The sequence below is a fragment of the Bacillus rossius genome, chromosome 7 (genome assembly GCF_032445375.1).
Source record: "Bacillus rossius redtenbacheri isolate Brsri chromosome 7, Brsri_v3, whole genome shotgun sequence".
Classification (NCBI taxonomy): domain Eukaryota; kingdom Metazoa; phylum Arthropoda; class Insecta; order Phasmatodea; family Bacillidae; genus Bacillus; species Bacillus rossius.
In genome coordinates, this window is record NC_086335.1 from 67,866,274 (window position 1) to 67,880,371 (window position 14,098).

The following is a 14,098-nucleotide window of genomic DNA, read 5'->3' on the forward strand; positions in this document are numbered from 1 at the left end:
AGCAGAGAAAGTCGAAAATTAGAGTAAAATCGGCTAAAAAACAAGTCTGTTACACTGTGTTGGGCACTATGTGTTCACGTTTATCTTGGCGAGAGCTGTACTGTAAGCAGGCAGGCATACAAAAGACGGCTAAAAATAGATACCACTCCTCTAGACTGTTCACGCGGCAGTGTCTAGCCAAGCTCGGCGCGTCCACTATCGCACGAAAAGCCGTCTCAGCTGTCATGTTATCTTAATCCGCCCGCATGAAAAGCCACTGTGGTAGCTTCTGCGAGAGCGTAAGAAACTCGTCCGGCCAGGCTGGCGGTAGCGGCGGCTTGACGTCATTACGTGACGTGACGCTTACCTCTCCCATCCCCTGCTAATTCTTCAAGGCTCATCCCTCCCAGAGCCACAAACCATGTAACCCCCCCCCCCCCCCCCCCCTTTTTTTCAACTAACATTTCAATACCTTCCCTCCCTTATTACAACCTTCTGTGTGAGAAACTGTCAGCATCCTCCTCCCCTCCCACATCGCGTGCGAAAAAAGCCAGGTTGTATAGTCCATTCTCAGTAAAAAAAATATTTTTATGGGCTTATACGACTGTCCTTTGCCGTTAATAAATAATTTATAAGTTTAAGTTATTATGATACAATTTGTTTATTAGTCACACAGCAGTTTCTGCTGAAAAATCACTAATACCTCGAATTTTTTGAATAGAAAAATTTAGCAGTGTCGTAAATATATTTATTTTACTGCATAGTTACTTTTCCATCTGCATTCTAACGTGGTTTTTTTCTTTCTTTTATTTTTACGCTGCGAAGTGACGTGGAAAAGATAATTGCTTGAGCTGTCAAAATAAACATCGCTGACGGCAAGGGCGGGAATGCATCCTGTCGGTCTGTTGCTGTGATTATCTACTCCAAAAACATGTCACAGCATTTCAGGATAGCATTGTTCTTATATCTTTTGTTTATAGCCGAATGTTTTCTACCTGATCCACATAAGTTCCTTCGCCACGTTTTGAACGAAAATAGCAACCAGCCGGCTAGCATAGCCGAACTCACGTGACGCAAATTCACTTTATATTTGGGGGGAGGGGGGGTAAAATTTGGCCCGAATTCTCAATTGTGACCATTCCGTTTACAAGTTATTTTTTCTGGAAACCGTGAGGGGTCGCATCAGCAGGATTCTACTGTATCCATATGTCTGATTACATAATATGGTGATTTCAAGTATGTGCAGCTTTGAAAATAATCATAATATGTATATTAAAGATTGGGAAAACAGAGGCCCCTACAAAAAAAATTTGTACTGTAGTGATATGAGCAGTGCCGAACATGCATCAAAACACTGAAATTATATCAATTTCGATACACTTCCTCATAAGCTGAAAATAATAGTATCAGCCACTCACTATTCCTGTAGTTAACCACATTCAGAATGTTTTTTTTTAAATACGGTACTTGGCGGCGAACAAAGCTGCTGTAACCATGGGCGTTAATGAACAATTAAATAAAATCACCAACTTTATTTTAGTGTTCCATGTAAGTTTTCTTTCTCCTAATGATTTACCATCAGATGTGAGTTGTAGTGGCGTAAATTGTAGAAAACCTGAACAATGCAGACAAGCAGTGTAGTTCTACTCTTAAATGACATATTAAACACATTCACGTCGAACTTATATTTATAAACCTCAAATTGCAGTTTTAAAAATCAACAAAATTTATGACGAAACTACAGACAAAATGGCAAAAAATATACCGAAATCATCTCGTAAAAAGTAACGAAATTGTGCAAATTTTTTCACCTGTCTCTAATAACACTTTGGGGGTAATGACCGGTGCTCGTGGAGAGTACCTTGTTGAAGCGACCCAGGTAGCGCTCGTCGCCCAGCAGGATGTACGCCTTGAGGCAGTACTCGTAGTAGGAGTCGATGCCGGCGCCCACGCCCGAGTCTCGCCGCACCCAGTCCCCGGAGTGGATGTTGAGGACGGTGCCCATGAGGTCGGAGGAGCGGTGCCGGATCCTCCACAGCTCGTCCATGGCACGGTGGGCCTTTTCCTGTCGCCCCGAACCACGTCAGTCGCGTGCTCCGAGGAACTCTCACGTGCCACAAGCGTCGCACCACCAACCATTCAACGCTGTTTGCAGCGACATCAGGTCAACCCAAGATACCATTCAACCCTGGTAAACTAAACGGTAACTTCATGAAAACTAAAAATTTGAACAAAGGGATGGGGCTAACGTGTATGTAAAAACACAATGAAACATGTTTCCTCACACCATTAACAATTATTTCTTGGCCTTAACTATAAAATTACGTAAAAGTAAAGTGTAAACTAACAAGAGGATAGGTTATTTCCAGATTACTTTTAACTTTTTTTTTGGAAAATTTTTCGAGGAAAAAAAAGTTTTTCTCCACTAGAAAAACATTTTTTTTTTTTTGTGTTATGTCAAGTAATTAAAGAAAATTTACTTAAAACCAGGTATAATAATAAAATGTGCAGTAGCATCGCTCGTAAACAAAGGTTATCCCGCTTTTAAACTAAATAACCAAAGATATGAAAATACATGTGTTACAATTGTATGACTAACCAAGTGACATTTTCAGAAATGGCGTCAATCAACTCGTGGGAACAATTGTATTTCTTGTATCCATATGTCTGATTACATAATATGGTGATTTCAAGTATGTGCAGCTTTGAAACTAATCATAATATGTATATTAAAGATTGGGAAAACAGAGGCCCCTACAAAAAAAATTTGTACTGTAGTGATATGAGCAGTGCCGAACATGCATCAAAACACTGAAATTATATCAATTTTGCTACACTTCCTCATAAGCTGAAAATAATAGTATCAGCCACTCACTATTCCTGTAGTTAACCACATTCAGAATGTTTTTTTTTAAATACGGTACTTGGCGGCGAACAAAGCTGCTGTAACCATGGGCGTTAATGAACAATTAAATAAAATCACCAACTTTATTTTAGTGTTCCATGTAAGTTTTCTTTCTCCTAATGATTTACTTGTAAACCGCTGAATTTCGTAATTTTTCACGAATTTTGGGCTTCACCATTTTACGGGGTCACTATCTACCCATCTATAGCAAGGAACCATCCCAGCATTTGAACCTGATCCTCTAGAACACAAGCATAGTGTTTCACAGTTTCGCTACCTGTCTCAATACAAAAGGTTTGTAATGGTGGTTCATTATTAATACATTAAACCAAGCATATGCATTATTCTGTGTTATGCTCATTTGAGGTGTGTGAAAAGAATGACAAGGGTTATAAAGAGTGGCAGATGTCCAAGGGTGTTGTGAAAAGTGAACTTGTTGGAATGAATCGTGCCGGTATGTGCCTGGCGAGGAGGGCAGCTCACCTCGAAGACGGGCTCCCCGGTGAGGCGCGACAGGGCCGCCAACTCCAGCACCATGGTGCCCGCGCAGGCGGTGCAGGTCTCCCGAGACGCGTCCAGCCGCGAGCTCTTCAGCCCGTACCGCAAGTTCACCTGCGCCCAGTACCCGTGCGCACGTCACCACGTCTCCCCGGCACGCTCCGAGGAGCTCCCGTGTCCCACGTGACGTTGCAACACAGACTAACCAGTGCTATTTGCGGTGATATTCGGTCAACCCAAGACACCATTTTATCCCAGTAAATTCAACACAGAATAACCCTCTGGAACAAAATCCTTCGATCAAATCATATACCTAACCGGTGCGACACTCTGCCCTTGACAAAACAAATTGCAACATAACTTTGGTAAAATAACAAACTGAAAAATGACACCATATAATAAATAAGACTATACGAAAATTAAAATGATGTATCTGTGGAAGGCAGTGCACAAAATGATTACTCAATCAAATATATATATATATATATATATATATATATATATATATATATATATAAACATTTAGCAGGAAACAAGAGTATTAACTGCAGAACCTTAAATAACACAACTGTAAAAGTGAACTAAAAATACTCAATCAGGGTGTCCACAAGGAAAAACTATTTCGTACCAACTTAGGCGAGAAAAAAGTACTATATTTGAAAAAAAATGTACTAAATTATAATTTGTTACGGTTTTAACAATTTAGGAAGTTACATATAATGAAATTGCAATTCTCTAACTTAAATATCACACCACACACACATACATTCCATAGTTTTTAAAAATAATTACGCTTGATAATAAAACATAATGGAGTCACTGAGTGTAAATGCACTAGACCAATAAAAAACTTATGAAAGTACTAGATCTAGTAGGAAAGTACTAACTGTGGACACCCTGAGTAACTCAATGTGTTCGTTCCAAGGCTTCCTCCGATACCGCGACGGGCGAGGGACTCACCCGGCCGTGAGGGATGCCCGTGGTGGTGTTGAAGGCGGGCAGCAGCCGGTAGCCCAGGTCCCTGGCCAGGTCCAGCAGCTCGGCGCGGTACCAGCGCATCACGCCCGCCCGCTGCTGGAAGTACTCGGCCAGGATGTGGCTCGACAGCAGGCCCCTGGAACCCCCGCCCGTCCGTCCGCCTTCGCAGCTTTCTGCTTTACTGGTTAGCAGCTCGTCCCTCACAATCTCGGATACATGAATATGTCGCTACTTCACCGGTTACGACATGATTGGCGCACGATAGCGTTAACATGGAGTTTAAGCAAAATGGTCAGGTGACCCCGTGACTTGATCAACTATGGTAACCTTTGTGAACATAAAGCATGCTTATTTTAGTATAGCTACAAAAATAAAAATTACATTTTTAATAAGATGTTAAGTTATAGCGTATGATTTTTTTTCTTTCAAAATATAAATACTGGTAAAGTAGAAACAGTAAAAAAAAAAGTTGTAAATTAATTTTGAAATAATTAATCAAAAGTAGTCACAAACAGTAACGCTACAGATATGGCTTAAAGTCTAGAGAAATATCACAAAGAAAAGTATAAAAAAACTAAACTTTCAATATTGAATATTTTTTTTTTTTTTTTTAATTTATTTCAATATTTCTGTGACAATAAGTAACAACAGGTAAAATTCAATCCTGAAACCATACATGCACCGGAGACAAATTAAAAATTGCACAATAAAATGTTATTTTTTTCCCACTGCTAATAAATTTTTATAGGTTTAGTAGTTCCAATAACATGGTTTCTTTTTTCTTTAATATAGAAAACATGATTTATGTAATTTTTTTTTATATATTTATGCATGATACTATTGACATATGAACAAAATTCATGGAAAAACTAAAACAACTTACGTCTACTTTCTGTACAATCAAGAGAAAAAATGATATTATTTTTAGATTAGTAAGCAATTATAATAGTTTAGACCCAATAGTAACAAGCTTAACCAATTAGTAAATTATTTGAGTAGCACTTGCAGCCAATTCAATTAACAGTGTATTCTAAATCCACTAATTTTCTGTATTTTTGAATTTATTAATATTTTTTTGTTTATTAATTTTTTTTATTTTGTTTTGTGTCCTTTGTCTGTGGTGTCTCTTGTGTATTGTGTTTTTTTTTTTGTACCGTGCACACCCCTGTAATCTCTTCTCAGAGTGTTGGTGTGCATGTCACAATTTATAAATAAATAAATAAATAACACCAACACCTCCCTCCCCCCACCCCTTTTTATCAAAATAAAAACCGTAACAACTTGGCTCTAGCTACCCACACTATTCGTCAAGTCTGCCGACAGTATGACTGGGCACCGACCAAGAACGGTCAAAGCGACTGCCAAACGAACCGCAGTGCCGGCCACTCACCCCAGGACCCGGATGTTGGTCTCGAACACGGACACGACCACGTCGCTGTCGAAGCTCACGTCCCTGATGACCAGCTTCACGGCGCGCTCAAACTCCTGCAGGTCCCCCAGCACCTGCGGCACGGCACACGGCGGCGTTCAGGCTTCGGACACGCACGCCCTCGTTGACGCTGACAGGGGCGCGGCTGGGGTTTCAACTCCGGAGAGATTATTTTTTCGCATTGTCCACCAAACACTTAAAATAAAAGGGTGGGTTTGTCTGTAAAAGGCCGGTTTACGGACGATAATTTTACGTGATAACATCACGAGAAAACATTGATGAAAAATTGCATACTTTTTAATTTTAAAATATTTACAGTTTTTTGCAATTTAAATAATTTGTTTGAATATAATCATGATGCTGCCAGGGGCGAAGATGGGGTTTCATTTCCAGAGAGATTATTTTTCAACCAAACACTTAAAAAAAAAGGGGGGGTTGTCCGTAAAAGCCGGTTTACGGACAAAAATTTTACGTGATAACGTCATAAGAAAACATTGATGAAAAATTGCATACTTTTTTAATTTTCAAATATTATTTACAGTTTTTCTTTGCAAATTTAATTTTTAATAATTTGTTTAAATATAATCACAAACAATTGGTTAAAAAGCCCGCCTTAAACTGTTTTGATATCATAGAAGATTTTATCGCACGGTGGTCGGCCGGTTCTTGCACGCTCAGCTCAGGCGGGACGTGACAATTTTTCGTGCGTGCAGCCGGCATTCATCGATTTATAAGACGTTATCACGTCAAAAACTTCCTTATTTTATAAAAAAGAGACAAAACTTTATGGTTTTATTCCTAGTCCAATTTCGTTTTTAGAACAGAGAATTTCTGTGTTATTGTTTTTATTTTTATAAAAGCTGTTTCACGATACTTATTCCACCGAAATAGTGGTAAAATTTACACGCTGCATTTTTACGATAAAATAATTTGTCACAAATTGGTCTGAAGCAGACTCATTCCAAAAAAATAATAATTAATTAGCGAGTTTTTGTGGCTTATAAGTGATTCAATAAGAGATGCACAATAAAACATATTAAATTAATTTTTCTGATCCATGCACTCTGGTACAATTTTTTGTCCAGAAATAACATTCCTTGAATTTAAAACAATAAACAAATAAACTATTTATTCCTTTTATGATTTTAATTATGTTTTGATTAAATGCTACTTAATTTCATGATATAACTTTCACTTCTGTGATATATGGGCATTAACTTGCATTTCAATGTTATGCTGTTTTTTGAAATGCTTTTCGGTATTATTTCAGTTTAATCACAATTCACCATATAATCTTGTCTCTATATATAAAAAAATTAATCTAGGATAAACAACACAAATTACCGAGACTACAAAGCAAAGAAAACCTTCGCTCATTATTTTGGAGGGGAGTTGGAGGGGGTCAGAAAATTCAAATTACCTTTCTCCCAATTGTGCCTCACATACTGGAATTCATTCACCAATGTCAATAAATACAGATGATGGAGAGACAATGGAGCATCGACGGAATGTATGGGTGGGAGAATCTGGAGCACTCCGAGAGAATCCACTGGCTTGAAACAACATTCGAAACGTTTTCAACTCGCAAAAAAAAAACTGGTCTTGTCCCAACGAGAATTGAGTCCAGAATGCCTTGGGGTATAGGCAAGCACCATGACAACCTTTCATAAATATGTTCTTTTCTGTCACCAGGTTAGGCTTCACAAACCTGTGCATAATCCAACACAACTGGTGTGGCTTATCCATTGGCTGCTGGTATCTTTCTTTCTCCTGTTTGGGTTGCACGTGATTCGGGCGTACGCACCTTGCCTATCAAAGGTGTGTGTCATGATATACAAAGATTTACAAGCAAGCTTGTTCACAAACAAAAATTGGTCCCTACTCATCATCAAATAATACATAGATGATTTTGCGAGACAAATTACTAAATCACTGACATTTACAGGTATTAATTTCTTTGACCTTGTTCATGAGATATTATCTTAAGCTGAGATAAGAATAAGTTCTGGTAATGCATAGTGTGTGTTCGAGAGCTGTACCAAAAGCATTAAATTGCAGACAAAACCGAGTCCATGCGAAGACTTACCACTAACGTATCCAGTGCATCAATCAGTGTCAGAGAAAAACTGAAATCAAAACAAAGTATGAATGAAGGCATTTACTACAATCCACAGAAATGCCAGCAATTATGAAAACATAAAAAAAGCCATAAACATCTATAAACTACTTACTAATACTGAACAAGCTAGTATTAATATAAACTCGTAACTTAAAAGATAGGTACATTATAGTTTGCACAAGCAGCTATATGCCTGCTGATGACTACATATGTTGTAATTTTAGGCCAATTATTATTTTTTATTTAGTACTTACCATATATAAAAAATTTTACCAGCTCAGTAAAAACTAGTGGTTTTGTAATATTCCAGTAGCTGTACCTAGGACTGGGCTGCGAACTTAAACTACATTTTGCAATCTATGATTCAACTTAAATCAGTAACAGTGACTATAATTTTTAATGATATACTAGGGCCTACAAAGCTACTGAATGACTTGAGAAAACATTTAAAATAGAGAAATAATCAACTGAAGAAAGTAACTTTTACTACAATAGAAACAGTTAAGTTTCCAAAGTATTATCAATTTTTTTTTTAATGGGCTAATCAAATCATTAAATACATCAAATTTAAAGTATTTGAAAGCTTTGATATTCAGGGAAAAACATTTTAAGGCAAATGTTTGAGTAAGCACCTGTGTAGTTGACAAGGACTACATGGTCTCACTCCATAGAAGCTATCGGAGAAAGGTTTGTAGCCACCTACAGCTTTAGGGCTCTGGGAACGTTTGTTTAGCATTTCACGGAGCATTTGTAACAAGGATTTTTCTTATCCAAAACATGTGTACGTCAATACACACAAACACACACACATATATATAAAAAATTTTAAATAAATATAATGATGAAATTTGTTTTAAAAATTAAATAAATGTAATTTTGAGAGCTTGAATTGGATTCAATGCAGACTTAAGGACTGAATAAAAGATTCTGATATGAGAAACAGTGAATTTCACACATCAGTGATTTTTTTAAAAACTGCATACAAAATAAAGCCACTTTCAGTAAGAACAATCACTTGAATCATCTCAAGCAGAATGGGCTTAAGTCACTACACACTCATTTTAAGAAAAAAAAAGGATACACTTAAGTTTTTTTTATATAAAGGGGGTAGCCTAGAGAGGCGAGATGATAAGTGCAAGGCTTTCTGGTATTGCTGGTGCGGATATCACCTCTAAGCACTAGGCTGTGAACTGGAGCATCCTTCTCGTCTGACATGGGGCAACCATGACATCTGAGCAGTAACCGTAAGATTATATGGCGGAGAAATGAAAATAAAGGTGTCATGCAAGTCCCTTGGATGCTTTCAAGAAACTCTTAACAGAGGGTTTCACGCCTAAAAATTATTCTGAAAAAACACGTTTTAGCAAATTTTTACTCTTCAAAAAATACAGTTTAAAATGGAAATCTAGAAACAAAATTACTCAGCCTCCCTCAGAGTATTCTTAAAAGCTTTTTTGTAAACAGACAACAGTGCAATTTCTCAAGCAGTTTTTAAATCATTTGGTTTTTTCTTCTTCTTCCCGAATCTCTACACACCGTATGTGTGCCCGGGTTGGCGGAACCTAACAAACATTTCATACCTCTGTGAACACAAACCGATGCATAAATTTTTTTTTTTAAAAACATGATGTCGTCGGCTTACTTCTAAAACCTCGTAACTCCATTTCAGTCAATTTTACATGAGCTTTTGGAGCACGGTTTCGACTGACAAAGATACGAGGTTTTATAATTTGCGAATAGAAAAGAGACTATAGAGTTGACTTACGAGGTTTTATCAGCATATATGCACTATGAAAAAATGAAAAAAAAAAAAAAAAAATACACCAAACACATCCGGAATATGAAACTGGGAAAAACTGGACTTACGAGGTTTTACAAGTAAACCGACTATGTATTTGATGGAATGTAAGAAAAGTGGTTTGGGCGAGGGTCGTCACACTCACTTGCCGAGCGTATCGTCGATGTCGCCTCGGCCCGGCTCCCGGCCCCGCCACCGGCCCCGGCAGCTCAGGGGCATCAGCTCGTCCGCGGGGTACGCGTTCTCCTGCGGCCCACAAGCACCCCCGCGGTGAGAGCCCGGCCGTCCCCCCGCGGGACAGGAGGGGAGGGAGCAAGGGGCGAGGTACTCACCATGTACGCCTGGTACGCGTGGTAGAACATGTCGCGCGCCTCTTCCCTGCCAACACACAACCACCAGCTCTTCAGCAAAATGTTCGCAGGCTTCCACGGCCGTTGTCTGAAGCAGCTGGCTTCTGGGTTGCGCCCGCGTCCCTTGGCGAACAATCCACAGACGTTTCGGTCGACGTTGCAGTCACCATCATCAGGGAGCAGTCACCTGCTAGTTAACTACCACCTACAGTAGGTTAACTGCTCCCTGATGATGGTTACTGCAATTTCGACCGGAATGTCGGTGGAATTATTCGCCAAGGGACACGGCTACAACCCAGAAGCCGAGCTGCTTCAATCAAATAAATTATGGCATCACCATCATTTTTAATAGATTACCCTTGTGTGCAAGGACAGTATCTTTTGATAAGTATAAAAAAATCTTAGAACAATGGCTCATATCCAATCCTTTATACTCACTAGACGAATGGAACAATTTAAATTTAAATGACCTAAGTTTGTGTAAAGTTGTATTATAGTTAAGATGTTTTTCTTTAAACTTAAAAATGTGTATTTATATTATTATTATTATTATTATTATTATTTATTTTCAATGACATTGTCTACAGCACCCTGTGTCTAATGACAATAAATTTTAAATATTTTGTCACAGCTTGCAATACAGCTCCCTTTTACTTCCTGCGGCTTGCGAGGGTGTAGGATCCAACATCGGGAGAAGTTGGAGCTTATTAAAAAAAAATTTTTATTAGTACTACCAATGTTTCTTGGTTAGCCCGAAAAAAAAAGTTTTAAAATTTCAACTCAACTGGATTCTGAAAGAACTTGGTGATGGAGGAGGCCATAAAGTCCAGAAGTAAAAAATTCTGACTAAAACCAAATAATATAATGGTATATTATGATAAATCATTAAAAATTATTTTAATAATTTTTATAATTTAATTTAATAATTTTAATAATTAATTTGTTTTTGGTTCAAAGTCTTTCACAAGTACCAAATTTCCCAGAACTCAGTTTGAATTTTAAAAAAAAATCTAAATACTGTAAGATTTCATACAACTCAATGATTTTACAGTTATATATTTTTCATTTTACTTAGCTAACTGAACAAACCCCTCACTTTCATTATGATCACTTATACCTATTTAACACTTAGCCTTTTTTGAAAAACCACACTAGCAATGAAAACAAATTACACAAAATAAAACCAAAACTTTACCCTTTTATCTGATTACTATCACTCACATGTTAGCTTGTGTGGGTAAAAAATTAGAACTATGCACGTTGAATTCAATGAAATATTATTTAAATTAGTATGCAAAATCATACAGAAATCTGCAAAATAAATATGCATATAAAATAAACCATAACATATGCACTCACAAATATAGAAAAGCACTTCCAGTATGGCCAATGGACACATTCAAAGTGTCCCATTAATTACTGTAAAACAATAAATACCTACAACCTAAAAAAAAAAAAAAAAACTTGTTTTTTTTACTAAAATAATCAAATTGTTTACCAAAATATTAAAATAAATGGAAATAGAGATAAATACAATTTTATTCACACCAAAAAATAAGTAATGTTCTAGTAGTTTACTCAAAGCCATCTAGGCCAGTAAATGCTAAAATAGCGATAATTCATGTAGTTCTAATTTTTTGATATGTTGTTAGGATCAGCACATGTGTTAATTCATGTACCTATGCAGCTTTGAAAGACCTGTGTTAACTGCACAATGTGTGAACAAAACTGCAAACTTTTAAGATATTTTCCAAAATTTTCCTTATCACTCCTAGAGTAGATTCAATTTCCACAATGTGAGGTCAACTGCAGCTCTGCAAGTCTAATAGTTTCTGAGATACACTACTTCAAAACTTGGCCATTTTTTCCGGAAAGTAATAGGTTGAGTTTCAAGCCAAATTACAAGAAACGAAAATCCTCCGAGGATAATCATGAAAAATGAATTTGTAGTAGGCCTAAATATATTTAGCTTTAATTTAAGCACTGAATGATGCTTGCAGACATAAAATATGCCCCTCATTATTTGCAAAAACAAAAAGATTTTCAGAGAAACAGATCTAAACACATGCCGTGATGATTTGTGGGAATTTGAAAGAAAAAAAAAATACTCAAGACCATGTAAAACAAATTAAACCACCAAAGAACAGAAAAATGTATTTTACTCAAATGATTTTCCAGTGTTTGTCCCATAAGATTGTAGGGGTGGTAATGATATAAGTTGCATTATAGTGATGACATGAATTTGTTAATTAATCACTGTCATTTTATTATTTATAAGATAACACTAATGGTAAATTCCCCCCCCCCCCTTTTTTTTCCCCCCAATATTTAAAAAGACAATTAAAGTCAAAGGCTCAAGTTCAAAATATGATACTGTACTTACTATTGGTTGGAAATAAAGTAGGGGAATTGTATGACTTCATGGAAGTTGGCCAACGATTAAAGTGAATTGAGGAACGATGGAAAATATAGTACATAAAATAATTTTAAAATAATTATGGCTTTCGCTGTTGCCAATTATTGGCAAAAGCGAAAGCCATAATTGTGCAGTGAAAAAAAAAGACTAATATTAGTTTGAGTTTAGGGAGTGAATTAATGAGTAGAAATAAATATATTTATAACGCGAATAAATAAGTACACAATAAGTTTAAGTACGTATTAACAAATTTATTGAATATGTGAGGAAATCAGTGTAGTAGTCATGAGAGAAGAGCAAGATAGTGTTTGTTTATATTGAATATAACGGTGCAGTGTAGAGAAATAATGTGTGGTTATGAATTGTAATAGTGAACAAGAAAGCGACAGTTCATGTATTGCAATACAAAATTTAATTTAAAAACATGGCATTGCAACATATACTAAAACAGGAAGAATTATAGTATTCAATACAATATGTACTGTACGAAATATATCTTGGCTATTGTGTTCTATACTTTAATAGGTAGAGCAGTAATATAGAATACAATACCTGATAGCTAATTTAATGAAGAAATGTAGGTATTTTAAACAAAACAAGCATGTGAATGCTCCCTGCCTAAATTCCAATATTCCGGAGATTGCCCCGTAAGAATGTAGGGGTGGTAATGCTGTCGGAGCAGCCATGTCATCAAGATTGTTATGGTATCGGGATCTAGACAACATCCCTTTCAAAATCTACCCAGACGACTGTAGAAATATTCATACCTGAGTTCTTCTCTCTCTTCATTAGTCATTACGTACGTTCTATCCCCAAGGTGAGCCCATATTGAGGTTAAACAAAGACAAAATATAGAAAATACTAAAAACGCCATGAACAGTCCCTTAAATGTGAACGTAAACGTCCCCATTTTAAATTTACTGCTCATGAATTTACTTGAGCCTGATGAACGTTGTGTCAAGAACTAGACATACACAAAGACTGAGTAAGAAAAAACATATTTCGTATTTTAATTTTAGAATTTGTACTTCGGTAACCAACATTCACGTATGATTCATTATTTACGGTTCACAAAACAATTTAATTCGCAATACTGTCCACAATATTAGGATTTCACAAAATAAACTTTCTCTATTATCATTTTTACACATAATAAACAAACGAAAGACGTAACACAAGAGCTCAAAACGGTTACGTTCCTGTTTCTAGTATCAACACTGAGATACTGACTCAAGACAAACTGTAATAAGAACTGTAATGCACATGTTTTTTCTGTATGTTTATTCCTTTAAGACATTATTTAAATATAATATGTAATGTTAATTTTTCGTATGTAATTTGTTGTTAGTTTGCACAATTTTTAAACAAATAAATAAGAAATAACAATTTCGCTAGGGCTAATTTTTTCTACTTCAAACGACACACTTGTACGCTTGTAGTTGGGCTTATATGAATAAATGCATACTTAAAAATAAAATATTTTCAATGTGTTTTTTTTTTTTTTACTTTTTATCAAAAACAACAGCGAATACTATACAATGGTATAGTATTGGTATTACAAATATTATAATTGATTCAAAACTTATTTGTCGTTTGTTGAATTAGATTAGTATTTGCTTAATGTAA

General features: G+C 36.3%; 1 protein-coding gene across 2 annotated transcripts in view; it reads right to left on the reverse strand.

Annotated features, from left to right (window-relative positions):
- The window catches only part of LOC134534271 (ER degradation-enhancing alpha-mannosidase-like protein 3), a 38,411-nt gene extending 24,766 nt beyond the window's left edge, over positions 1 to 13,645 (reverse strand). For both annotated transcript variants that reach the window (XM_063372572.1, XM_063372571.1), the window contains exons 1-8: positions 13,240 to 13,645; positions 10,039 to 10,084; positions 9,852 to 9,952; positions 7,876 to 7,915; positions 5,751 to 5,863; positions 4,343 to 4,496; positions 3,368 to 3,496; positions 1,841 to 2,044 (exon numbers count right to left, since the gene is read on the reverse strand). In XM_063372572.1, the coding sequence (XP_063228642.1) occupies positions 1,841 to 2,044; positions 3,368 to 3,496; positions 4,343 to 4,496; positions 5,751 to 5,863; positions 7,876 to 7,915; positions 9,852 to 9,952; positions 10,039 to 10,084; positions 13,240 to 13,400 (948 nt within the window). In that variant the 5' untranslated portion in view covers positions 13,401 to 13,645. The remainder of the gene's footprint in view (positions 1 to 1,840; positions 2,045 to 3,367; positions 3,497 to 4,342; positions 4,497 to 5,750; positions 5,864 to 7,875; positions 7,916 to 9,851; positions 9,953 to 10,038; positions 10,085 to 13,239) is intronic.
- Between the last annotated feature and the right edge of the window lie 453 nt (positions 13,646 to 14,098).